The 26269-nt window shown below is 51.0% G+C and overlaps 3 protein-coding genes across 3 annotated transcripts; 1 reads left to right on the top strand and 2 right to left on the bottom strand.

Moving 5' to 3' along the window:
• Nucleotides 1–4334: 4334 nt before the first annotated feature.
• On the bottom strand, nucleotides 4335–6603 carry NCLIV_021080 (hypothetical protein; the record flags this gene model as incomplete). Its single annotated transcript, XM_003882303.1, has 4 exons — nucleotides 4335–4606; nucleotides 5062–5292; nucleotides 5634–5894; nucleotides 6585–6603. The coding sequence occupies 4 exons, from the start codon at nucleotides 6601–6603 to the stop codon at nucleotides 4335–4337; spliced, it is 783 nt and encodes a 260-aa protein (XP_003882352.1).
• A 1257-nt stretch (nucleotides 6604–7860) lies between these two features.
• On the top strand, nucleotides 7861–11881 carry NCLIV_021070 (conserved hypothetical protein; the record flags this gene model as incomplete). The annotated part of the gene is made up of 5 exons (XM_003882302.1): nucleotides 7861–9028; nucleotides 9615–10656; nucleotides 10933–10987; nucleotides 11234–11356; nucleotides 11846–11881. 5 exons carry the CDS (start codon nucleotides 7861–7863, stop codon nucleotides 11879–11881), a joined length of 2424 nt encoding a protein of 807 aa, XP_003882351.1.
• A 5101-nt stretch (nucleotides 11882–16982) lies between these two features.
• NCLIV_021050 (uncharacterized protein) lies at nucleotides 16983–22977 on the bottom strand (the record flags this gene model as incomplete). The annotated part of the gene is made up of 8 exons (XM_003882301.1): nucleotides 16983–18106; nucleotides 18382–18657; nucleotides 19131–19287; nucleotides 19742–20053; nucleotides 20459–20607; nucleotides 21357–21510; nucleotides 22186–22358; nucleotides 22725–22977. The coding sequence occupies 8 exons, from the start codon at nucleotides 22975–22977 to the stop codon at nucleotides 16983–16985; spliced, it is 2598 nt and encodes an 865-aa protein (XP_003882350.1).
• Between the last annotated feature and the right edge of the window lie 3292 nt (nucleotides 22978–26269).

The following is a 26269-nucleotide window of genomic DNA, read 5'->3' as shown; positions in this document are numbered from 1 at the left end:
TGACTGAACTCGCTCTCCTACACCTCGCTTGTGAATTGGAGGGTAGACGAAGAGAGACGTTTAAAAAAGGGCTGCCGTCCAGTGTGTCGCCGCGGGTGTTCCGGAGAAACCCACCAAATAGCTCTGGCTGGGTGTCTGACGGGAGGACGACGCTGACAGGTTGCTGGACCAAATATGTTCTGACGCGAGTCGTTCCCCACCGCCTTCCGAATTCTCTGGTGAGGCTACGTAGATCTTGAAGAAAGATAGAGCTGCGTAACGCTCTATTCTGCGAATCGTTGGGGGACCTAGCTGCTTCGTGCCGTTGAAGTGACGACAAAGACGACACAGACTACAGTGCATGGGAACGGAGCTAACGCACGTGAACAGTTGAAGAAGATAGGCCGGTGGCCTTGCTGCCTCATGTTCGATGAACCCAGGATGGGCATTTGCCTTTGCTGGAATGCTCTAAGGTGGACACAGACGTTTCGCGACTTGGGACATCTCCCTGTGTGCGATGGCAGGGGCGTGGTATGCTGCCGTGTGTGAAAGCAGAATGTGGGAATCAATCGACACTGGGAATAAGGAAAGGGCGTGCTCGTCCCTGAGGAATGCACATCCGATTCCGGCGTTACAGGTTTCTTTTTACAACCCGATGGACAAAAGCGCTCGCAGTTGTACAGAAGCGAAGACACGGCAATTCAATTGGACCCGCGAAAATCATGGCAATCTCGATACCAGTGTTGATTCTACAGCGTGACAAGAATTTCAAATGCATCGATGCACCCCAAAGGCGTGTTTTGTACCGGATAATGACAGAAATAGTGCGTTTGTTATCGGGAAACAGCCATGCTGGAAAACAGACTTGGGCTTTGCTCTGGCGCTGTGATGATGTACGTGTGCGAACGTGTACGAACGTAGCCAATTGAAAAGAGGGGTTTGGCTGAAAGACGCGGAATGACGGTACGTTGGCGTCTTGACAGAAATGTGAGGCTTGCACGGGGCGGGGCTGAGTCACTAGTTAGCGATTCGCGAACGCAAGAAAGACAAAAGAATTCAAAGTGAGCGGTGCGGCTTCCCTTCCCTCGTCCGTTACGGGGAGCCTGTTGAATCATCGAGAGAAAGCCAGGCTACCTGCTAAATATAATGGGGTTTGCCTCTGACGCAATCCAACTCGCGGGGAACGCGAAGCATCGTGTTCCCGTAGAATTGATTCCGACTGAAGATGAAGAGGCGCGTGACGGAAAGCGAGGATTTGTTAACGGGGTGTCGAATCCACGAAGGAACTGATGGCGCAGAATGGTGTGTGGAATGATTCCGCGGTACTGCAGAGCAACTAAACGCTTAGCGACGTGGCTGCAGTCGAAACTCGGAAATCATCTTGCAAAGGGGAGAGACCATCAAAAGGCCACCGGAAGGGAGCAATATAGTAATGAAAGAGAACGAAGAGGCTTTCATGCGAATCTCGAGAATATGAAGCTCTCGTTTTACTACGTGGGCAGAGCGTCGGTGTTTCGCTGTTTTTATTCTCTAAGTGAGACAGAAGAGGGGACCAACGCGGCAAAGGAAAGGCTCTCTTCTCTGTAGGCACAAACTATGTTGGGCCCCCCGTTTTTCCCGAGTAGTGAGGTCTCTGACCCGTATCAGTGGTTTGTCGTACCCGGTTTGCACGGCAGCGATGGTAACAATTCACTGCGGAGCAGGATACTCGTTTTTGACTGTAAGTACGTGCTGTTGCGATACAGTCAGTCTGTGGTAGTTGGTGAAAGTGAGGTGACATAATGTGAAGGGTCTCCTTGCTCCCCCCGACCATGTTCTACGAGCTCTGTAGAAACGAAACTGCTGACAACATTCGTGCCTTCTCTCCGGATTCGTGTACGTATTCAGGGGAGATAAGTTTTCCATCCTTTCTTTACTGCAGCCCATCATTCCGTTACCGACAACGTAGGTATGCACAGTCCGGTGAGACTAAACGTGCATATGCTGAGGTAAATCCACAACTCACAGCGTGACTGGAATGCACTCTGATGACTATAAACACTGCATCAGCATCTACACTGTTGCTCACATATGCAAGGACCTTAAGGGATGCACGTCCTCCAGCCGAGAGGCGAGGGGTTCGGTAGGGCAGGCGACTAAAGGTATTCGATTAGGGAAATTTTAGCGTCGCTCTAGCTCCTTTTAGATACCGCCACCTTGTGGCGCTGGCGGCCAATGATACCGAGACGGTCACTTGCAGACTCGATCGAGATTATCGTCTGGTCGTTTACGTCCGTGGGCTCGCTCGGTTTACTGGGACTTACGCAGTATTTGTTTTCCGGCAAGTAAAGGGCGTCCTCTTCCCTGTTCTGTCACAGATTCTTGCGTCCTGATCATGACACTAGGAGCTCTGAATGAATACAGGGAACTTGAAAACAAACTGATGGCGCTTAACATAGTGTGCAGTTACAAGAAGTGTAAACTGCAACTGGAGGTTTAGTCACCCTTTAATCTTTGCTGGTAGTTCTACGACCTGTAGCTGAAGCAGGGAGTGCAGTTCGTAGCACGGGACGTGCGACTAGCATTTTACGGTGGAAAGTGCCAGGAACACTTAGCAGCGTCTCGCCCTGCGAAGCCCTAATCTGTACGCTACGGCTTCTTCTTGCCCAAATGGAGAGCGTACCAACATTACAACATGTGGCAGATGACGGGGTGATACGTGTACGTTGTCCCAACCTGCATATACAGAACAGCACTTTCAAAACATAGTACTAGTTGTCCGCAGACGCCGTGACCGATGACGTAGTCTGAACGAGCAGCGCGCACACCGATTCCCGAGACGACACCAGAAAGTCGTTATTTGCCTCACTCCGCAACATCTTGCGATAAAGTTCGGTTAGCGTTCAAGGAGGGCAAACTCACATCAGGCATCTTGAGTTCACGCACGGCTTGTTGACTTTCCTCTGCTGTCGATCGCTCAACTTTATAGCACGTCCGCCTTACTGCTCCTTTGCCTGTCTGCGCGTACTTTAATCTTCGTCTAAGTACGTGAACTCTAACAAGTCAACGGCAAGAACTCCCTCTACATCCGAATTCGTTGAAAATCTCAACTCGTACGTCCTCCCGGACATTCCTCTTCTGTTTGTTGCTCTTAATATTATTGTACGGTTACAGACATCGTGCAGTATTGTCACTATTTTTTTGTCGTAGGGGCAACAAAATGCCCATGCGCTCCTTTTTCTAGACTTGACATATCTTGATTTTTCCGTAGGATTGGCCGTGGGCACGACTCTTCAGAGCGTGCTATTTTGTCGCAAAGACGCCTCATGCATGCTTCATTTTGAAAACCCCCTTTCGCCTTGATCAACTGTTTACTTCATGAAACATCAGCGCCCAAAAAGGCACCACACAACTGCGGCAGTCCCAATGCTTCTGCACCTGCCAGACGAGGGCTTCGCTTAGGCACGTGAAATGAACCATAGCATTTTCTCTTAAAAATCCTGAGGTGTACGACATACGTAGATGTTATCCGCCTGCAGCACATCTGCGGACCCACAATTGGTCAATGTTAATGACTCTGTTTTTTTGGTGAACGAAGGAGATCGTCTGCCTAGAAAGATAAAAGCTGATTCGCCATACACGGTTTTTCGTGTGAAACAGTCGTTCGGAAGTCGTTTTCCCAAGAACTAACGCGATCCCCTACTTCCTAGTACGACTAGTGAACTCTCTTAGTCTGATCCGAAGTACGCAGTCAGCGTGTGCGCATCCTTTCAGGTCCACATACGAGGGATACAACGCGCGACTTGTCTAGCATGTACGCATCAATCCCCTGGTATGACTACATGCGCTCGGCACAACGCTCCGGGTCCTGCCGCGTATCAGCGTTCTCGGGGCAGCCCCAGAACTACGGCCCCTTCTGAAAGCCGCTGCCACGTCTTTAGCACCTGAACAGCCCCAAGAGAGCGTCGACGGCACTCTTCCCAGGGCGTCGCCACTCCACCACGCGTGTTTGTGCACGCCTCCGCCTCTGCCGAGAGAAAATGCGTTTGAGACCTCTGATCTGCACAGTTTTTCACTGAACATAATATCCATTGGTTTCAGCTGCACATGCGCACGCCTAAGCAAGAGTGCGTGTTCTCTGGTGTTTCAGCACACCAGTCTCACGCCCTCGCGGCTCCCAGCCGCATCGCAGGTTCTTGAGAAGTAGACTACGCTATGCCACTGAGAACAGAGCCATTCTGGCTGTCCCCCACGACACGAACTGGAGAAGAACTCTCTTTTCCCTTCTCAAGACATGCGGCCACGCCAAGAACGGTCCCGCTCGCTTGCACCGCGTTGCGTCCATCAGCCTTTCTCTTTCGTTCTCTCTGTTCCAATTACTCCTGAGACTTTCCAGCCAACTTCGTCTTGCGACCACCACGGAGCAGACCCGTTCTACGCGCAGCAATAAGACCGACTTTCTGTCCAGGAGCCGCCATGCGAGACACCGTAGACGGGTGACCAATGTGCTGATGGTTACCACCACCGTGAGGATGCTCGACCGGGTTCATAGCCACACCACGCACCTTCGGCCAGCAGTTTCTCTTCACCTTGTACTTGTGGTACGCATTCCCGGCCTTCAACATCGGCTTGTCAATACGCCCACCACCTGACGCACACACGCGCATACACGTTGCACGCGCTGCCCCCTTCCAACGGCTAAACTTTGCCGCGGACAGAAACGCTGCTCGCAAGCAAAACTCACCGCAGCACGACCCCGTCCACATAGGCGTGTGCTCTCTCTATCAAGCTCTACATCGGTGAGGAAACACCGCAGATGGAGCGTTCCCGGACGCAATAGCATACACTGGGTGGTTTCAATCACAGCTCGGAAACGACGGCCGTCCACAAACTTGTTAAGGCTCGTGAAACATCTCCGCGTCGATGGAACAGCATATGAAGATAAAGAAACGGGATACACATGCCCGGACACGGTAAACGGACAGACCCGTATGCCGCGAATTGACTCGACTCTACAAACAAGCCCTATCACCACCACTACAGATAGAAATATATGGTTATGAACTCCTCCGCCACCAAAGCCGCCTGCAGTTCTCCTCTCACCTGCAACGATGCCGACCATGGCACGCGAGTAGCCACTGACGGTTTTTCTGGCGCCAGAGGGAAGACGAATGCGGGTCTTAGCGCCGTCGTCGCTGTGGCCGACAACCGTCGCATAGGTGCCGCTCGTGCGCGCAAGCGTTCCGCGATCTCCAGCCTTCTCCTCAACGTTCGAGACGACGGTACCTTCCGGCATTTTGTTCAGCGGCAGGACGTTTCCAATGGTCAAGGCCGCTGCGAACACGGATGCGGCGTACGGAAGAGAGACGTGTCAAACAGCCCCGCAAGCGACTGCGGAACAAACCCACCTCCGAACCGAGGTCACTCGATGGCGCGCAGAATGCCTCTGCGGGCGGGTACGTGCCTTTCGGACTCCCTCTTCCGTCACCGAACACCACCTCCACCGGCTACGGACAACTGTAAAATGATACAGGCCCTCCACTCCACGAGAAGTGGTTTTATTCCACCAACCGTCTACTTTTCGCAGCAGGCAACACCGGGACAAGCTAGTGTGGAAACGAGGTAGGGACGGGGAAATCGAGAGAACGTCTCGTGGCCTGTCTATACCTTCTTACCGTTCTTGCCGCAGTAGATGAACTGCCCGGTGTACATTCCTTCGACGGCAACCATGCGCTGCTTGTTCAGCTTGTAGCGGTAAGCATCACGGAAGGAGACTTCTGCGAGAGGCGCACCGCGACCGGGGTCGTGGATGATGTCCTTCACGAGACCCTTGATGTAACCGCGACGTTCTGCGTAGTCCAAAGGACGCAGCTTCGCCTCTCCCTTACGCTTGTGCGTATGGGCACGGAAAACGCTTCCGCGACCCTTACGTTGAGCTGCAAACCAAAACACATGCCTCAAAGGCACACGCAGACAGTGTATGCACGGAAAACGCCCACGCCTCCTTCTCTGCCACTCTGCACACCTCATCTACATCGCTGAACGCGTGAAGGCACAAATCATCACCGGCTCAGCATCGCACTGACGCAGAACGAAGCGGTTTCTCAGGAGCAGCCCTATATCTTGCACGGGAACAATTCTGCCCTTCCTCAGCAGTGCTCTCCCCGCCCCTCACAGCCGAGTGCCCACGATTTGAAGAGTCCCGACCTTCATCATTACGCACCAGGATTTCTACCCAGGGCACGCGTCGCGGAATGGGTGTACGTCCACCCCAGAGTCTTTCGAGCCTCACGCGGGTGTGTCCCCCCCTTTCTCCAGAATATGGGTGCTAAAGAGAAGAAAGGGGACTCCCTTCATCCTTGCATATCAACTCTCTGCGTAACAATCCTCGCATTTGAATCTTTCCGTCTGGCATGCAGTGCGAGGTAAACGCTCGCGGCAGCCGGCACCCCCCCACAGTCGGTCCTCCACAGAAAGGAATTGGGGATACAAATTAAAACAGATCCCGGAAAAAAGATAAACAGAGGATGGTTCTGGAAAGCCACGCATGCCACCTTCGGTAGGTGAAAATGGAGGCCATGCGGTCTCCTTCCGGGGAAAATACGCAGGCGAATGTAGCAACTTACCTCTGATGACGCGCCCCATTTTTGATTTGCTTTTTCCGGTGCGGCAGACCCGGGAAATTGAGGGAAGAAAACACCGAAAAAAGCAAAAGACAGCTTTTCACCCGAGATGGGTGGCCTTCGGCATCTGTTCAGAAATAGTGGATTTTCCTTGTTTCCCGGGAAAACCCCCACGAATTTCTGTGCTTCTTCTCCCCACTTAGGCCAGTGGGGGAGGGCCTCTGCAGCACGCGCTGTGTACAAAAAAACACGAGGCAGCTGTAGGCCCTGTGGCAGGGCCGGGTTTGCCCGACAGCGCATGCATGCACAAAATCGACTCTATAGGGCGCGACACATTGTACGCACAGACACAGGCGTGTGGTAGGCAACAAAAACAAGCGGTGAGCGAGAGTCCGTCCAACGGTCAAATCGACGCGGAACGCTGTGTGCTCCGAGTGGCGTTCCCGTTATTGTTTCCTGGCTAACAACTAGGAGGCCATCCTCCACGCGATCACGTGCTTCTCTGCACTTTTTTCTTGTTCTTACCAAGCCCGGATCACGCCTGTTTTTGTTGATATGTATGTACAGTGAACGGGACTGCTCTTTTCGCTGTATCGCAAAGCTTCCCTGGTTTGTCTCGTCGACCTTGCAGTAGCACGAGATCGTTGCACATGCGCTAGCCACGAGCCGGCGGAGAACCTGCACATGAATAAGCAAAAAAAAAAAGATTTCTGTATGTCTGCTTGCGATTTCGAACAATATGCTTGTGTCGTACGCCATCGTAGGTGTACCAGAGACGCTTTTAATGACCTCAGCTGGCAAAGGACACCAGCAAGTGCCGTGTGCTGCGCAATTTCGCTTGAGGTTGGTGATTGATAGACGGAGGAGCCTTCGATCCCCGAATACGTGCATCTCGAGACCGTATATTTGCTTGTGTATGCGCTCCTATTATCGGTGCCAACCTCATCCTACGTACCTTTTTGCTTTCCCCTTGTTTAATCCTCAAAAATAACGCCAGTCGTAATGTACACGTCGGTGCATCCGAACGCGTGTATCCTTGTGCAATATAAAACGCCTGCATGATCTCTGTGTGTATATGCCAGCATACACTTACATATATATAATATGTACATTGCATGTATATAGCTGTGTTGGTATGCGGCTTCTGGGACTGTCCGTAACCAATAGCGCCTGCCTGTCTGTGGAGACAACGCTGGCGCGGGGTACGGACGTTTGCCTGCTTACATAAGTCTTGGCTTGCTCATGACTTTCTCACCGGATTTCTGCTGCCCCCAGCAGGATGCGAGAGCTTCGTGGTTTCCCGTCTGGGTTGGGGGCCGAGAGCGAGGGGACTGGCCCAGCGCCGCGCGTGCCTCTCGTGTCGGATTCTTCCCCCTCTGACCGTGCACCCCCAAGAAATTTCGATAGGGACGGCATACATCCAGGTGCGTCGAGGATTCAGAGGCTTGAAGTCATTCATGGTCAACTTGTAGCTGCTCTTCGGAAGGAAGCGAAGCAAGTGGCGACGCTTCTTGTCACAGGTCTCCTTCGTCCTGTAATCATCTGCATGCTCACTGCAACGCTCCTGTCCTTCGTTCTGACCTCTTCTTCGTTTGCCCTTTTCCCCCGTCCCGTTTCTCCGCTCACAGCTCCCTCTCTTCTTTCGCCGTCCTCTTCGTCGGATCCTCATTCTTCTGAGGGAGATGCTGCGCGCCTCCCCTCTTTCCCCTCTTCTTCGTCCTTGCGTCAAACGCGCAGTTTGGTCCGAGATTTTTCTCGAGGCCTTGGCGCGGTGTGCCACATTTTCAGTTCTTTTTGTGGGATCTTTTTCTCGACGGTTTTCGATCTGAGCTTAGACGTGCTCATCTACGTCGCCGTTCTCACCTTTTGTCTGGCTCTTGCCGTGCGCCGAGGATGGCATCGATTTCTCTATTACGTGATGGCTTCATCGGCCTCTTTCAGTCTGGCTGCTGGCTGCGGAGGAGCAATATATCTCTTTACATGCAGGTATTTGCAACCTGAGGAAGGTGGATTCACGGCGAACGCATCTTTCTCCAGCGACACACTTCTCGCCGACAAGAACCACGGTGTCCCTCCCGAAACCGACGCAGCGAACAGGGACGTTATCGGTTCAGAAGACCGAAAGCGTCTGTGTTTTTTCCTGTCGCATCTCATCGGTCTGCTGGCGAAGATTCCAGAACACGTCTCCACTGTCTCGTTCCTGCCACAACCGGACACTGTGCTCGTGCTTGTCGCTCTCTGGAACCTAAGTTTGGGGGGCGCATTTGTTCTTCTCTGGCTCGCCCCCATCGGAATCCGCAGTCAGCTTCTCGTGGCCATATCAGTCGCCTCGGCCTTCACCCTCCACGTTCTTCTGCTTCACTTCGGTGTCAACTATAGTCCGGAATCTCCGTCGACGCCGACGACAGTGCTTCTCCTCTGTATGGCTGCTTGGGATCTCTTTGCAGGTGAGCATGTAACGAAGAACAAAAGAAGACGCACCTCTTCTGACGGGCAATCGCTTGCGCTTTCCGCGCGCAGCGTGACTGCTTGAAATCGCGTGATGGCGAGGGGGCCTTGCGTTGAACTTCGGAGAAAAACGTTTATATTTCTCGGAACTCCCTCTTCGATTTTAAGTCGTGCGGCCACGCTCCTGTTGCGTGCTGTGCCTGGCGCACAGCTTGGATCTTTTTACGAAAGTAACCCGGCTAGCTGAAGCTTGGCGTTCCGAGTTTTTTCGCGGGGTGAAGTGTCTTTGTGCTGTCTTCCCCAAGAGATGGCAGCACGCAGAGGAGCAAATACTTGCCAGTTACCTGGTTTGTGTCGATTAGGCCCAAATGCCCCGCGTTTGGTGGACTGTACATACAGCCGCAGGCTCGTGCTATGCGTTTCGAAAACGCTGCAGCGCGCCGACACGTTTTAACCATTCGTACCATTTCACCTTGTAGGCTTCGACCGAAATTCGATTTCCTCAGGCGCCGGTTGGCTCTGATGTGCTTGCTTTTTGTTCCTGTCTCCGCCTCGCTCTTCGTGGCCTCGCGTTCCTTTTTCCAGTTCTCTCGCCATGGGGACCGCTCCGTTGGATTCTACAGGGCACAAGCGCTGCCGACGCCCGACCAATGCCGTTGCTCGCCTATGAAGCCTCTGTCGCTCGTCCCCTGCTGTCGGGTGAGTCCGTTAGATCGGCGCCGATGGCCCCTGAACCGACAGGACCGGGTGTTTCTTCAGTCTGGGAACGCCCTTCAGGTATGCGTACACCCGGGGCGCTACGGTTGCAAGCTGAGCCGCGCTTACAACTGGAGCAGGGGGAGACCGCAACGGTGATTGGCTACACCGGAAGCGAAGCACGCGTTCGGGTGCGTCTGCTGGAACCGGACAGCATACGAAACTATCTTGTAAAGCAGAACATGCGTTTGGAGCCCCTGGAAGCTGGATTTATCATTCAAGATGAGCGAGCACGCGTTCACGCAGAAACCCGGAGGCGGCAGCAGGCGTCATATGCGTCGGCCGCACCTGGCGACAGCCAGCCTTCTTCCAGAGAAGAACGCAGCTCGCCTTCAGAGGCTCGAAGAAAACAACCTTGTCCAGCAGAAACACAAAGCAGAGGAAGTGGCGAGACGCTCAGAGGTGTCCATGAGCTTCCGGTGGCAGCGTTCGGACAGCTGAGTGTACGCACACTCCGTGGGGCGGCGAGGGGCGGGGCAGAACCGAGAGTGATTAGAAATGCAGAGCGCGAAGGCGAAGGGCGTCACCGAACTGAAGCATGCCTCGCGACTACTGGCCGAGAACTGAAGGAGACCATAAGGGACGGAGAGAAACAGGAAGGGGGTGCGCACAGAAAATTTTCGACACACACTGGTCCACCGAGAAACGGTGTAACCAACCGAGAAGAGCGAGGGGGCGAAACTGTAGAGGGACAACCTGCTGCGGGCCTGGCGGGCCACAGCGGTGAGGGCGAGGCAGCTGAAGAGAGGGAGAGGACTTTAGAAATAGAGATCGCCGTCGCCAAGCGGCAGCTACACAGGTTGCGTCGCGGCAACGGACGAGCCATGCTGGGCCTGGGCGATTTCGTCTTCTATTCTCTCCTTGCATGCAAGTGAGCGACAGATCCCGGCGGGATGCGTATATACGTACTGGAGCGCCTACGGGGCTACCCTTCTGTGGGGGCATGTCTCAATACATCTAATGTATATTGCCGTAGAAACGTACGCATGCAGGTCTCCGCCCTTTTGCCTGTCTACAAACGCGCTCAGGATGACGACAGTGAGGGTGCAGTCGCATTGAAGATGCCATACCTAACGGCGCATACACGATAGGCTGATTGCACGAATCAGTAGTGCTTTCACTTCTGCGCTTTTTTCCCTCCCCTCAGCCTGACGAGCTGGAGTTTCGAAGCTGGACTGGCAGCAAGCGTTGCTGTTTGGGCGGTAAGGCGCTGTCACCGTCGGCATGTTTGCGATAACATGCGGAAAGAATACGGTTTTTCACTAACCTAGTGAATGTGAAAGATGTGGAAACAACATTCCCGAGTGCAGTGTCCCGGCATGCTTATTCGATTCCCCCACAGAACATTCAGAGCGGGCTAAAGGCGCGTTTGTGTTACAACACGATAATCGCGCAGAATTGTACATGCCGTTCTCTTCGCTCCGACATTATGTTTTCTGACTTTTCAGGGGCTGGTGATCACCTCTCTTGGAACGACCTTTGGTTCGCGCCCCTTCCTTCCAGCCCTTCCGCTCTCGATTATCCTCGGACTAGGAGTTGGAGCTGGCATCTTCTACTTTGTCGAGCCCCAGGTATGAAGAAGAAAGTTGTCTAACTATGAAATCGGACCTATATAATGTATATATATATATTCGCTTGATGTATGTATGTGCTATTATATATATGGATATGTATAATGGGTGGATACAGACACACAAATACGATATATATATATATATATATATATATATATCTGTACACCCGTATGCATGTATACATGTATGCACACATTACGTGTACGAAGTTCCGAGTCTGGCAGAAAAATATGGGTGACTGATCCGTATATCACGTACAGTGCTCTGTTTCCGGTTGAGTGCTAGTGCTGCCGCCCTTCTACACAGTTTCTTCACACGGCTGCCTTACGTAGAGCTAACAATCGAGGCCATCTAGTGCGTTGCTCTATTTTTTGTCAGTCTTGCCATTACGATCGTCTTTGCTCCTCTCCCAGTTTACTCGGTTTGCTTAAAAAAACTGTTGCGAGGGACCTCTGAACGCGTTTTTTCGGGCGTGCATTCTTGCAGGCAGATTTTCTCATTTCAGTGGACGCCTTCTTCTGACGACTGCTGCAGCTCTGCGTGGGCTTCCCTTCTGTGGCTTTTGAAGATCTCATCAGAGCCCCAGTGCGAAACTACAGCTTGGCCGTCATACAGCATGTGCATAATATGTGGGTTCTTTCTATGATGGGATGATCTGTAAAGTATGCGTATCCATATATTTGTACATATATGTATTTGGTTATTTGGTTATCAAGGGAGCTCTGTTTTCCTTCGCGTTCTCAAGAGAGAGGCCGAATGGACGTTCCCTAGAATCCAGTTCGGTTCTTTTTACGTTTGCGTGTATATATATATATATATATATACATATACAGCTAAGTTGCAGATGATTGTGAAGTAGCCATTCACAGCAGCAACATGGCACAACACTTCTTAATGTCGATTGGGTAAGCGAAAAAGTTACAAGTATATATATGTATATATACTATATATTGATGACTACACAAATGCCGCTGTCTCTACCTGTATACATATATTTGTCTCTATATATGCTGTAGTCCATACGGGACTCATGTACGAATGAGGCTGGAAAGAGAATTTGCAGGTTTTGACGAGCAACTGAGGACTGTTTTTGGTGCCAAGAGGCGCTTGTCTCTATTCATTCTTGAGGCCCCAGCATGAATCACTTGACGACCAGGTGATAAGGTACTTCCCTCAAGGTTCCAGAAGAATCTCAAAACTCCGTACGCGGCAAAAGGCAGATCTACTCGACAGCTGCTCTCAGGGAAGCCTAGACTTGACATCGCAAGGTGAGTACGTGATCATTTTACTTCCTTTTTCCTGAGAAACGGATCTCTGAGAGCGCTGCTGCCGAAATCGCATCGCTGTTCAGGAATTCTGAGGTAGAGACAGACGTGCAAAAATGAGTTTCAGACACAAATCCCAGAGAGAAAAACGTGTTTTCGCCCGAAATACATCCATGGGTCAGCGTTTCGGGGCAGCCTGCTGAAAGGGGGGCACGCACTGGAGCCACGGAGACGACAGTGAGCGTCCACGATTAAAGCAGCTTAGAAGATAGCTGTTCGGCACACTCATTTGATCAATCAGTGAAAAAAAGGAACAACACTGACTCCACAGTCGGTGAAGGGCCGCTTATACCCTCAGAGATTTCCACTTTTGAGAAGCCTGAACATTCAGGAAAGCGAAACTGTGGGATGACAACAGACCGGCTCTGTAGGATGCTCGCTTGTTGTTTTGACGCAGAAAACTCGTACAGTTTGCGACTCTGGACACTATACAACACATATGCCAAACCATGTAAGAAACCATCGAGCAACCTAAACGTGTGAAAGAATGAGGATCCAGATAACTGTAGTAGTCAGGACAGGATACTATCTGTCCCGTGTTTAAGACTGACGCGCCGGTGCGATTTTCACAATGTAATCCCCATCCGGATGCCTCTCGCAGTGGCATGCGCACGAACAGTTTCTCCAACGTCAGCTAGCTTTTCAGAACCCTCTTCCTGTACTTACCTGGTCAGCATGGAGTGCTCATAGATCAAAGAGCACTGATGATAGCGACCCTCTCCATAACCGTGGAGAGGCTCTGGCTGCTGGCCGAGAGTTGACTCCGTTAACAGAGAACTGACTCCCGCCTGTTAACCTAACACGCCATCCTGCTGGTGAAAAACGATCTTGCAGTTTCGGAACTTCCAAAACATACAGGCTCTCACAGAAATTGCGGATGCGCCGATGATATACTATGACCAGCACCTTCAATCGAGACAACGTCGAGAATGGCCGGCCATTTCCAGTGCATGGTAACCAGACTGCTTGTGTTCGATGTGAAGATGTAGAACTAAACAAGGATGAGTATGTATTTGAACTTTAACCCTCCTTACATTAATAGAAGACTGCATCATTTGCTCGTTATTCATGCTCTTTCTCTTCTGTTTCTATTCTTTGTTGTCCCCCTCCTCTGCCACGGCCTCGCCGCTGGGGGTGCGATGCCCGATGTCAACGGCTCAGGCTCCACTGAAAGCGGTTTGGAGCTGTTGTATCGATAGCCTCATGGGAAAGTCACTAGCATTATCAAAGAAAATGTTGACAGCGTGCCGTCATCTTACACAAGCAAAACCTGTCGCTCGTTTCGGCACCAAGTCGATGGATATAACACATCTTAGACCATCCAGAATTTTCAACTGTCGAGAAATTTTAACCTAACTGCCATGAGCACGTGGCACGCGAAAGCCACGAAGACACGGAACAGAGAAGTCATTTCACTTGCTCGCGTGTACAAGCGTGAAACTGAGTATGTGTGAGTATGCATTTGCACATATAATCTATACATGCACGATGTGAGGGACTGTGTATCGCAGGCACAAAATGCGTTAATTCCATGCATATGTTGAAAAAGAGGAGATCAAACAGCTTATCGAAACCCCTGTACACACGCTTTCTCTCCGCGCGTATGCATTGTGTTGCCGTCCACGAACGAGATCTTCTACGAGCCAGATGAGGATGAACGAAGCCTACTTAAGCTATTGTTTGCGTTAGTCCTCTTGCGGCTGGCAACGGCGGATGTCTGACTCTCACGCAGGCACATCCTACCAGAAGAGAAAAGCCGAAAACCATGAGCGGCACAGAGAGCCGTCGCCTCCAGTGAAGCCCCAGATTTTCCATTCCGATTTGTCTTCGATATCAGGAAGACGCGTCACAGAACAGCTTTTCCTAGGACACTAAGTGGTCCTTTTTAAGGTAGGAAGAGAATGTGGGGGCATATCACCAGCAGAAGAGAGCCTGAAACATGTTGCACACGGTTTTCTTGACAAAAAATACCTAAGGCAGGGTTGCCTCCGGCTTCAGCGAAGTTCGTTGTACTACGGTGAGATTGTCTAATGAGAAACTGTCTTTTTCTTGGCTCTTAGGCGAGGACGAAAAGTAACCGAAAAGAAGAAGCCCGATCTGTGCAAAATGTGCCTGGAAGCAAACCGCATAGACTGAGAGGTTTTGTTTTCAGGAAGAGGAGCCCGTGCAAAGCCCCCCACCGCAAACCTGTCGTGTTCCATTCGCTGCTTGCAAGGTTAGGAAGCACCAACTGCCTAGCAGGTGCCTCTTGCCAATGTGGGGAGGAAGGCTGCGTCTCGCGGTCTTGTCCTCCCACTCCCCATGCTCGAGCTTTCGTACAGGTTTGATTTAAAGTTGACGCGAAACATGGCGTTTCCTTGTTTGCCGAGGCCACGGAGACTACTGCAGAATTCTTTTTCAAACGTGCGAGAGTTGCCTACCATGCGTTTGACCGGTACTCAGTGATTTAACGGAAGAGATTCTCTTAGGGGGCGCCCTGGAGGCTCTTTTTGAGTACTCCGATCGTCGAAAAACACACATGTCGCATCACGATAAAAGTAGGAGCGCTCCAGGAGCAGATACCTGTGACAAGCTGTGCATAGCCTCTAAAAGAATAAAACGGTTCGTAGATATCGCAGCATTTGTGTCCACTGCATCTTCCTTGTAAACGGGTGTCCAGAATACACGAGCTAGAGGAACTACAACGACATCGGTGAAGGTCGAAACAAAGTTATCTATACCATTCACATCTTAGGAACGCCCTTTCTTCTGCGTACCTATTTAATGCCTAATCAACCGCAGACAGACTGTTCCCTCGGAAGCGCGCTGTACCGACCTGGCCATCCCGCGTACTGCGCCTTCCATCTCCGGCTTTTAAAATCGGAATCAACTACCCTGCTGCTGTTTTCCCAGCATCCTGCCGCAATGGTATCCTACGTCTGTCACTGGAGGGGATAGCGCGCGCGTATCGTTTTCTCTCCGAGCTCTTCTCAGATGCCAGGAGGGACGCACTGGAGTGAGCCGTTCACAGTAAATATCCTGATGTCAAACGCTGTGACCCAGGTACCCTCTCTGCGCTACCGTCACAAGGAAAAAATATAACAGAGGCAACTATATTGCCTCGAACCTAGCACTGGAATGAGAAGTTACTCAATACTCCCATTGAGAACCCCGACAAAATGAGCTCAACCCGGTAGGTTCTCCCTAGTATTCTACACTGCCTGTCGCCTGCGGGTTCCAGCCTCACACCTTGATCTACCCAGTATGACCTGAAGAGAGAGCAGCGAACGTGTTTTCCAACCATCTGGAAAGATTTTAAACAACATCCACATTGTTTTGGTACTTTTGAGTTTCTGGTATTCCAGCTGGAAACAAGTTGAAAGAAACACCGAACGACTGCATTCATTGAGCTGCATTTGACTGTTATCATCGAGTACACAGCTTTTTTCTTCCAATGCCAATTCGTATGAACCCAACGTTTCCTCTTCTTCACCCTCTGTACCACCTCCGACTTTTGTACACCGTCCCCTTCAAATGAAAAAAAGGTGAGGAAAATATCCTCTCACTTGAAGGTCTCAAAAAAAATTATGGACGAAGAACACCATCACCAGGAAGCGGATTCCTGGCTGCCGATTTTGAGAGGCGACCCGATATCAGGGAAAAAAAAAAATCAATCTACATTTCACGAGATCTCTCCCTCACGCACGAATATTCTATCCAGTTTGATAGAAGTGCACATTTACAAGTTCTAGGACGCATCCAAGAACCCGAATGTTACACCTTGAGTGTTGTGGTAGCACCAACAGATTACCCATCTGAAGAGATTGAGGACTGAGGACAGGCATCCCTTGTAAACAGAACTGAATATCTGTTAGGCCTACGGAGAAAGATCAGCAAATGATCGCTGGCGGCGAGAAACTCTTAGCACACGACGCCGCGCCATTATTTCCGAAATATGCACACACTGCATAAATGTATGCACCCATCGAGCAACGGCACGTGTGCCACTCGCATGCAGGATCGGTCTACTACTTTACAAGAGAAACACGACCAAATGCCGACGGCACGGCTAGATACCTGGACATACGAAAACAACGCTACACCGCAGCGTCACAGAATCGCTCTCGCCTCCATGGCGACGACACCCCACTTGTTTCACAGCGGCGTATTCTTAAAAAAAACAGCGTTTTCTGCCACATTTGAGTGTCGTAGTGGTAAGTGTATTCATGCTACCCAATTTGCTTAGGCAAAAAATGCCGTGTTTCACCTCTAACTCTATGGAAGTACGCTTTCGTGTACGTCCAGATGTGACGGGGACATCACACAATTAATCCTACAACAGTTAAAAAAACAGCGAGAACTCCTACTCGGGCGAGGGGGGTGGCCCCAGCATGACCTTCCGATGAGTGGGAAGTTGATTTGTCACTCAGGGATTTATGATCATCCTCTTCGGATGGTTCCCGACGACCTTCAGGATCTTGGGATGGAGAAGGCGGGGGGGTAGAAGGCTTGGTTGGAGAAGTGTCCGGTGGAGAGGGGTGTGGTGACGGCTGTGGGGAAGCCGGTGGTGGAGATGGCTCGACAGCAGAGGGGAGACGTGATCTGCTGGGATGCCGGTGAGGCGAAGGGACTCTCGGAGAAGAACCCTCTGGTGGAGACGGCTTCGATGGTGAAGGTTCTGGGGGATAAGACTGGGGAGGTGATGGATCGGGCGCATACGACCCCAGAGGTGAATCGTCGGCGGGATAAGGGTGGGAAGCACAAGGACAAGGATCCCTTCCGTAGGGACCATAAGGAAGAGGAGACTGATGGTAAGTAAAATAAGGAAGATTATATCCAGGGTAGGGATGATAATGAAAAAAATGTGGAGTGTGGGGCCACTGAGAAAAAGGACGTTGAGGTTCGGGCGGAGACGACTGCGGAGGTGAAGCCTCGGGGGGATTAGGGCGAGGAGGATGAGGATGAGGATGTTGCCAGTTGGGCGGAGACGACTCCGGAGGTGAAGCCCCGGGGGGATTAGGGCGAGGAGGATGAGGATGAGGATGTTGCCAGTTGGGCGGAGACGGCTCCGGAGGTGAAGCCTCGGGGGGATTAGGGCGAGGAGGATGAGGATGAGGATGTTGCCAGTTGGGCGGAGACGGCTCCGGAGGTGAAGCCTCGGGGGGATTAGGGCGAGGAGGATGAGGATGAGGATGTTGCCGGTCGGGCGGAGACGACTCCGGGGGTGAAGCCTCGGGGGGAGGATGAGACGGCGGGTTCCCCGGTCTCCGTCCTTCCGGCGGGGTCACTAGCGCCGCATCGAGGCACCGTTTCGCGTCAGGCATAGCGCCCCATGTCACTCGGGTTGAGAGCTCAGGCGTCCGGTTCACACTTTGCATTAAAATAGATCTGATTTGGGTTGCACTCAGTCCAGGATTCGCCGCGAGCATTAAAGCAACGATTCCTGCACACATGTAGAGAACAACAGCAACTCACCTATGGAGTTGTGCCTCATCGAAGGGACTGACCTCGGCATTTCTGCTTCTGATCAAACAACACCGCTTTCATGCACCCATCTCTGTCAACCCAAGACATCGTTGTGCCTGTAAACCTCAAGGCCATCATGAAACGTCCTCCTAAACCCTAAACTGGACTGTCATCAATAATGTCACTAAGCATGCGCCGTTCACGAGGCGCATGTCACCGTAGTGTGACTGGCCATTTCGAATAACGACTCACCGCTGAGAGCAGGAGCTGCCATTGATGTCCCTGTCTTCCATCCATAGGGGTCATCCGGGCGCTCTTGCACAGGAATAGTAGAATAGATGTCCGTCCCTGGCAAGGCAATCTGAACGCTTTTGGTTCCATAGTTACTGGATTCAGCCAAGGAAAAATGCTTCGACCCGTCGCGCTGCTTTTCCATTTTCATATTTCCGACTGTGATGAGCCCTTCCACAGCCGTCGATAATGCTGCTGGGTAATTTGGGGTCACGTCGACGTCTCTACCGGAATTTCCTGCGAACGTATGAGGATATCCAGCCACCAAACGTGACGAAATCAGTTCCCCAAGCAAATTTATACACAGAAACAGCGCCTGCATATCTCCCTCTTTCAAAGAATGTGAATGGGGGGGGGGGTGGAAGTCTACAAACTTCGCATGTGCAAACGTCGCAAGAAAAAATTCTTCCTTCCCGAATGAACAAACCTAAAACAAGCGCAGATGCAGCTCTGTTCCCAATGAAGCTGTCTCTACGAAGAAGAAATCTGAATATATGTTCACTCGTGACGAAGAGTATGGTCTCAACGAAGATCGACAAGCGGTAGGGGGGATCCTCTCTGCGGCGACAAGTGGAGGGCATGTTGACTTTCAACGAGTCCCATTCTCTCTGTCGTGTTGCCCATGCTGTTTTTTTATAGAGTGAGTGAATTTCTTTGTGAACCGCTGAAAACAGCTTTAGAACAAATAGGTAAACGTTTCGGTCTCTCACCTGCTGCGGCGATGTGAATGATGCCTTGTTGCGCCGTTTGCTCGATTGCTTGACGAAGAGCTTCACTTGCATCTGAACCACTCCAACTATGGTTCATAATATCGGCGCCTCTTTTGGCGCAATAGTTAATGCAACGGAGCGCATCTGAGTCGAATCCCTGAAACACAGATCGCGTTTCGAATAACGGAAAAATAGACAAATATCAACATGTCCTGCCAGGGGGGCGGTTCCCCGTTTCCACCTCTTGGCACATCTGGCAAATTATCTCAGTTGGAAAGTTAGCGTCTATAACGAACAAGTGGCACATATAACGAGAGTATCAACATGTATGCGGAGGAACACATAGTTGAGCATTTACAGTTTGTACCTACTTGACGCCTTAGCTCAGGTTACTAAATTTTTGTCCACAGCATATACCGGCGCCCACCAGAGCAAACCGTTTAATTCGATAATATGCTGTTGGAGATCACCCAGAAGTCTTGGAAGCGAAGCAGTGCCCTTCAATCTACTAGCGTATACGATCCTGAATCACCAAATATGCGTTGGTACGGTAAAACGTGAGTTGTTACGTGAACTGGACCGGCTTTTTTAGTCGAAACACAAACGCTTACTCTTCCTCGGGCGTTCAAGAATTTGCATGCAATGAGACGGGGTGCCCATGCAATACCAGCTATTCCGACGCCATTGTCTCCCCGTGCACCAATGGTTCCGGCCACGTGAGTGCCATGAGAGTGATCATCCGCAGGGTCGGTGGAATCGCTGACCATGTTGGCCCCGTAGATGTCGTCAATCTCCCCGTTGTTGTCGTCGTCAATTCCGGGCTTGCCGTGCAGCTCTACCTGGTTCACTTCCATGTTTTCACGTAAGTCCGGGTGCTCATAATCGATGCCAGTATCTACAACACAGACCAGTGGCCTCCGATCCTGAGAGCAGGCGCAGATGCTTGTGCGTTTCAATAGGGGGACGTACAATGAAGCAATATTCCCTTTGAAGTGCTGCTACGTCGCAACTCTAGAGCAAGCGGCAGACGCGGCGAGGACACACAATCTAATTCTGTGACTAATCCCGAAGGGACCATAAATCCCTGGAAAAGTGCGCCCGTCTGGCAACACCCGATGCAGAAAAGTAAGATGGCACACCAGTATCGAAACATGAGCTAAAAGAGACTTTATTGAGTTGGGAAATGCCATCAATCAAGTGTGATGGTCCCGACCTTTGAGTTTCTACCTCATGTTCAGCAACTGTGCAAGGACAGCAAAACCGAGGGGTGACCCAGATTGGACAGCAGCGAAAAACGATGACGAGAATCATCATTATGGAGAACGTACCCCGCCAAGTTCTGCTGTGGTCAAGATGTCCCAAGCCGCTCGCATGTTTAACGGATCCAAAGCCCAGAGCTCATGCAGCAACGGGTCATTTGATTCTCTCGACGATGTATGGACAGCGCTGACCATATGGTCCGGCTCTACTATGGCGCCTGATAACAAAACAGTTGGTTAGAGACGCCAGCAACAGCAAGTGGACACAACGAAGCATCGGCAATTCCTGAGAAAGGCGTCAGCAAAGTGGTCGCGCAGCAGCATGAATGTTACAATCACGTGTGTGGCCGTGCCGACGAACCGGGCGTGTCAGACGCGTTGATCAAACACCTCAGCTCAGAACAATCACTTCAGGCAACCGCGACGACAGACTCGCGACGACTCTCAGTGACCTAAGAAAGCTGTGTCTTAATGACAGAAATGGAATGTAAGTGGCTGTCCTGATACGGAACAGCTTTCCTAAAGACTTAGACACCGTTTAATCCGCACAGCTCAAGAAGACCGGACATAAAGACACGCACGAAAACACACCTCGCCTACAGACTGCAAAATACTCTCGTAAAAACATGAGGCAAATAACCGGCCGCTCGTGCCATGTATGATTGGAGAATCCACGTATGTTTTTGCGCCTTCACTTCGTAGGACAGTTCCCGCAACTCCACTTGCATAACGCGTCGTCTTCATATGACATGCTGCTACATAAAACCTCCCATGGTGTATTGGCCTCAGAACGGCTTCCACTGGAAGTCCACGACTAGCATTTCTCTGTTTTCTGTTCAGAACTCGAGGCGAACTTTGATTCCCTACTCAGTGAAAACGATGTCACGACCTCAAACACAGCGATCAACGACATGAGCGGGAGAGAATTACTTCTGGGGAACAAAGGATAACCTTTTCTCGCCGATACCTTGCGCCTTGGCTGTTTCAATCACCTCCTTGAGTTGTTTGTCCGTGGTGTTTGCTGGAAGATCCACTAGGACCACGCCGCTCTCATCAAGAACGTCCACATGCCCATTTAGCTCTTTCACAACGCGTTGTGCAAGCTCCGAATGTAGTGCCGTCTGGTCAGGATAGCAGCCCGAGCGATAAGGAAAACTAGAACCGTACATATAGCTCGGGACAGCATGGCAGCGAATTTTCTGATGCTCCCATAACAACTCTTTTAAATCTAGAAATTTTCGGAAGAGTGGAACAGTAGTGCGACCCTCTTCTAGACTAGTTGCAGCTATCTTCTTCCGGCCAAGCAGTCTATGAAGAAAAGTTGATTTTCACTCACTGAGGACCTCAAGGCCACAAACTACGTAGTCAAACAGCCCGAGGTCGGAACTACCGAGTACCCGAAACAGCAGAAGACGAGATGGCAAATTTTACTTGTTCCCTGCAGCAGGTCGACCCGAAAAAGACAACCGCATTCCACATATACTGTGCCAGCATATCACCAGACCTACCTGCGAAAATACAACCGGACATTCCCATTGGCACACCTTGAATCATCTACTGACTCCAACGGACGGTTACTTGTCGACCTACAAGTGAACAAACTATCGTGTAAACACGCCAGCAATAGCCGTTTATTATTCATGGGATTAAAGGTAAAACCATTCTCATCAAACTCGAGCGCTCCGTTATTCCACTGTAAGACATCCGGCATTGCCTGCGGTAAACGCTGCAAGCCATTTCTTGTGTATAAACCTAGAGAAGGACATGGGGTACGTCTCCTTGCGTAATGTCCATACCTGCACAAATGATGGTCTAGTCTCCTCTTCATCCCCCGCAGGCTTGTCTACAATCAGCAGCCGTACAGGATACTTGAGACTCCGGTCTGGATCTTGTGGTTCGAGCTCTGCAACAGGAGTCGTCTCTGAAGCATGCAGTCCATGCCCACCCTCTGTCTCCGGGGCGACGCCATCTGCAGCCAGCGAACACACGATGTGCCGGAAACAACGCATGACAGACCAACAGTGCGCTGCGGTCTACTGCTGCACAGTGTCAAATTCTCTGTCCGGACCTACGGCCGTTGGCCCTCTGTAACTGCAGTCCTTTGTCCGCTGCACAGCACCCCACTTGCTTGCCCACGGTGGAAAGGGCACACGGGAGGAACTGGGAGACCCAGGATGATTCTGGCAACAGCCTCAAAGCCACACATACCCATAGCGCTACACGAGCCGCAGGATTTGCTCCTGGCTCGTTCTGCAGAGGTCCCTGAAGCCCAACCTACCATTAGGCAGAGCAATGGTCCTAGTTTTAAAAAATCGTATTCAGAATCGGGACATACCGTCAAGTGTGTTGAAACCACGATGCTCCTCTCTGGCTTTAATTATTTCTGCCGCCTCAGCTTCTACTTGTTTTTCTACCTTTCGGACCTCTTCGATGATATCAGATGGGTCCGTGGTATTCTCCCCTCCATCAGGCTGGAAAGTCTTCGGCGATAGTACGTCTCCATCTTTCCTCACCCGGAGTCCTCTCGCGTCCATACATAACAACACGATCAAGACACTACACGCAAGGAGGATATGCGACGCCCTCATTGTTCCCGTGACCGTGTTGAAAATATGGCGAACTCAACACTCCCGTGTGAGCGAATGGCTTCCGTTGAGACCTGCTGAGTCACGCAAATGCACGTGAATCCCTGGAGTCTCCTTGATAAGAAGTTTAAGCCTGGCCACGCCCCGACACACAAACTCAAAATCAAACGCGTTCGCAGCCGAGCAGGATTCTTGTCGCCACTAAGAAAGAAAATATCCTCCCCCACGTCGCGCGCTCACCACCTCGTCTCTTTTGAACGGTAACAGCTCAGGTGGTCGGCGCCCAGATCAGGCTCCAGTCGATCACCTCAGATTTCAGTGCTGTGTCACACGAGAGCGAGGCGGAGAAAGTAAAGGGAAAATACACAGAACAGAATCAGGTCGAACGAGGTACAACGAAAATGTGCACCATATGACCAACTGGATGGTGACCGGGAGCAAGGCCACCACGCAGACATTATTTGGGGGGACAACCGCACTCACGCTCTGAATTTGCTTGACTTGTGTGGCCCTGTCAGACATTCGACCTAAAAATCCTGGACTGTTTTCAGTGTTGTTCACAAGCTGTTGATAGCCAGTATGAAGCCTGGCCGTCCAGTGACGACGGTAGTCGATTGAAAGCTAAAGAACCGAACACGTCGTAACTGTGTTCATTGTAATCAAAATTGATGACTGAGGTTGATCATCGGGACTGACGAGGAGCACATCGAGGCCGGCGATGATCATCGAGACCGACTGGGACCACATCGAGGCCGGCGATGATCATCGAGACCGACACGATAGCTGGCCAAAGAGACGCCGTCGCTAATTGTATTTGAGATAGGCTAGCACCTGGAGAGGATCAGCAGTTAACTGTGGTGGATACCGTTTTCAGAGACACGTGTTCTCGCCATTCTATTCGACTCCTGAGATGGTCTTTTTTTCGGTAACTACGATGTCGTCGTTGCAGTCAAAACTATACTTTCTGGAAAAGGAAACCAGTCGAAGACCACTGAAGCTGCTAATGCTAACATATCTTTTTAGGCCAATTATTTGTTGTTTGGATAGGAAACGTTGAGCGTCTAGAGCATATTGTGGATGAATGGACGTCGCGTAACATGATGCTGGCATTAACCGACTCGCATTTTCTAGTCCGGGGTTAGGGCCGTGCCATCATGCACTGTCCTGCTGTAGAGTTCGATGACTCGAGACTGAACAAAAAGCGTTGCTGTCAAAAGGTTGAAGCGGGTACGCTTGTAGACCATGCTCTATAGACACCTGACCACATTAAGTTCCTTACAGCAGCAAACTTGGTAACGTTGGCGTGTCTGTGCTGTCGCATCTGTCGATCGACGAGCCGCGTCGGCGACCCCCTGAGTTACATCTGGTTGTAATCAAGATAGTTACGTGCACCGTGAGAGATTACCGAACTGCCCGCTACGTGGAATCCCGTAACTTGTCAGTGAAGCAGGGGCAGAACCAAACTGCCGGTGGATCGCCTTCGGTGTTTAAGATGGTTTTATACGTTTTCTTTGCCTACCAATCCCACGGTTGCGTTACTCATCCCGCTGCAGTGCATTACTGGGCTCGCGTAACTTTTCTATCAGTTTACTTGTATTATGGGAAGACAGTGATGGAGCTCTTTTTTTAACACACATCGAGTCGCATTGACTCGTGAACAACTCAGCCGTTACAATGCGCACGAATATACTGCTGAGGGGTGCTGAAGGGTACGAGAGAGGGGCTAGTGTGTGTGTGTGTGTGGACTAGCGGAGAGTCTAACGGCACGGGTAGAAAGGGTCTCCGGCTGGTGGTACTAACGACAGCTAGCTAAGGCAACCTTCCCAGCATTTCTCCCTGGCGCTGCACTTTTCCGTTGCACATTTGAGATGATTTCAGCGGTTTTGGGAGGATGGCATGAAGCTCTCAGGAGAGTGCCGATGATCGTTGCACTGTTCAGCACACGAGAAATATAGCGGTGTCTTCGCTGCAGCGTCCATGAGGAGGCCGAGGCACACATTACCATAACTCTATGATCTTGTTTCAGATATATTTGTCAAAACCTGGGAAAACGTCTGGTGTGAGTACACCAGTCCCTTCAGCATCCATGCAACTAACGACCAAGCAAGCTCGGTGACACACCGTAAATCTTCTGGCGGAAGTGTTATATACAACTAGTGTACACATACACTGTCGCCGTTGATTGCCAGCAGAATGCATGCGGAGAAAAGCAATTCCCATCGGTATAATGTATACAACTCGCCCGGCCTGGGCACGCGACATGCAACATCTCCCCAGCGACCTTTTGCTTTATCTACAGAAAAAACGCCACACTATCGCCCACGATATTCATTTCACAGGAAAAGCCGGAAAAGGAAATGGCTATTTTCGTAAATGGAACCCAACGAGTTTTCGCACCTGGCTCACATCCTGCTCTATTGTATTCGCGAAACTGATTGCATCTCTGCACCGACGAGGGACACGAGCCTGAACGGGACGAACAACTGCACGACATTCAGATAGACTAAGATCGTTTCGTTGTGTCGGGTAGGAGCCACTTAACTACCACGTCACTGATTTTGATTCTTTCCACATGCAGCGCCATGCGATAAACTTGTAGCCTCCATCCGCCACTTTGATCCGTGCCAACAGTGCTACACTACAATTCCATTGTTCGCTGCCTTGCATTTCACTCCGCACTACCATTAGCCGGTGCATCCGTTGCTAAAACCGGAAGCAAAGGAAAGTCATGCTTGTTCCATGGCGGGCCACAAACGCAGTACCTGGATTGATTCCCGTTTAGAAAGCGATCGGATAGAAAGAAGAAAAAAGGCCAAGATTTGAGCTTTTACACCGACAGACGCGTGGCAGTCATCCATTGAAGAACTCCAGTTGTTGGAAAAACCGCACCTAGCTGAATGCTTGAGTCCGGAAAGAAAACTACCCGGGGGACACGATATCCAGTATCCACGAGGGCTGACCCTAAACCTCCCCCCCCCCCCCCCCCGCCCGCCCGAAAACAGTGGCAGAAAGTGCCGGATACGAAAACAAATCCTCTTTGCAGTCTCTTGGCCTCCCGTTGCTCTTCATGCCGCAGGGACTCCCCTTAAGACCTTCACACACTTTCTGCAGCAATTGGACGAAACGGACGGCTACGCCACAAATCATGTGACGCTTCAAAGAAAACGCGAGCAATACTCTTTTCCACCCTTGTTTCTGCACTGTCAGGATGAAAAAAACAGGATGTTACAAACCTATCTCGACGTCTGGTTATGTGCTGTGCAAGCGCAAATCTGCATACATATATGAACCTATA

The sequence above is a fragment of the Neospora caninum genome, chromosome VIIa (genome assembly GCF_000208865.1).
Source record: "Neospora caninum Liverpool complete genome, chromosome VIIa".
Lineage (NCBI taxonomy): Eukaryota > Apicomplexa > Conoidasida > Eucoccidiorida > Sarcocystidae > Neospora > Neospora caninum.
This window is presented reverse-complemented; position numbering and strand designations above follow the sequence as displayed.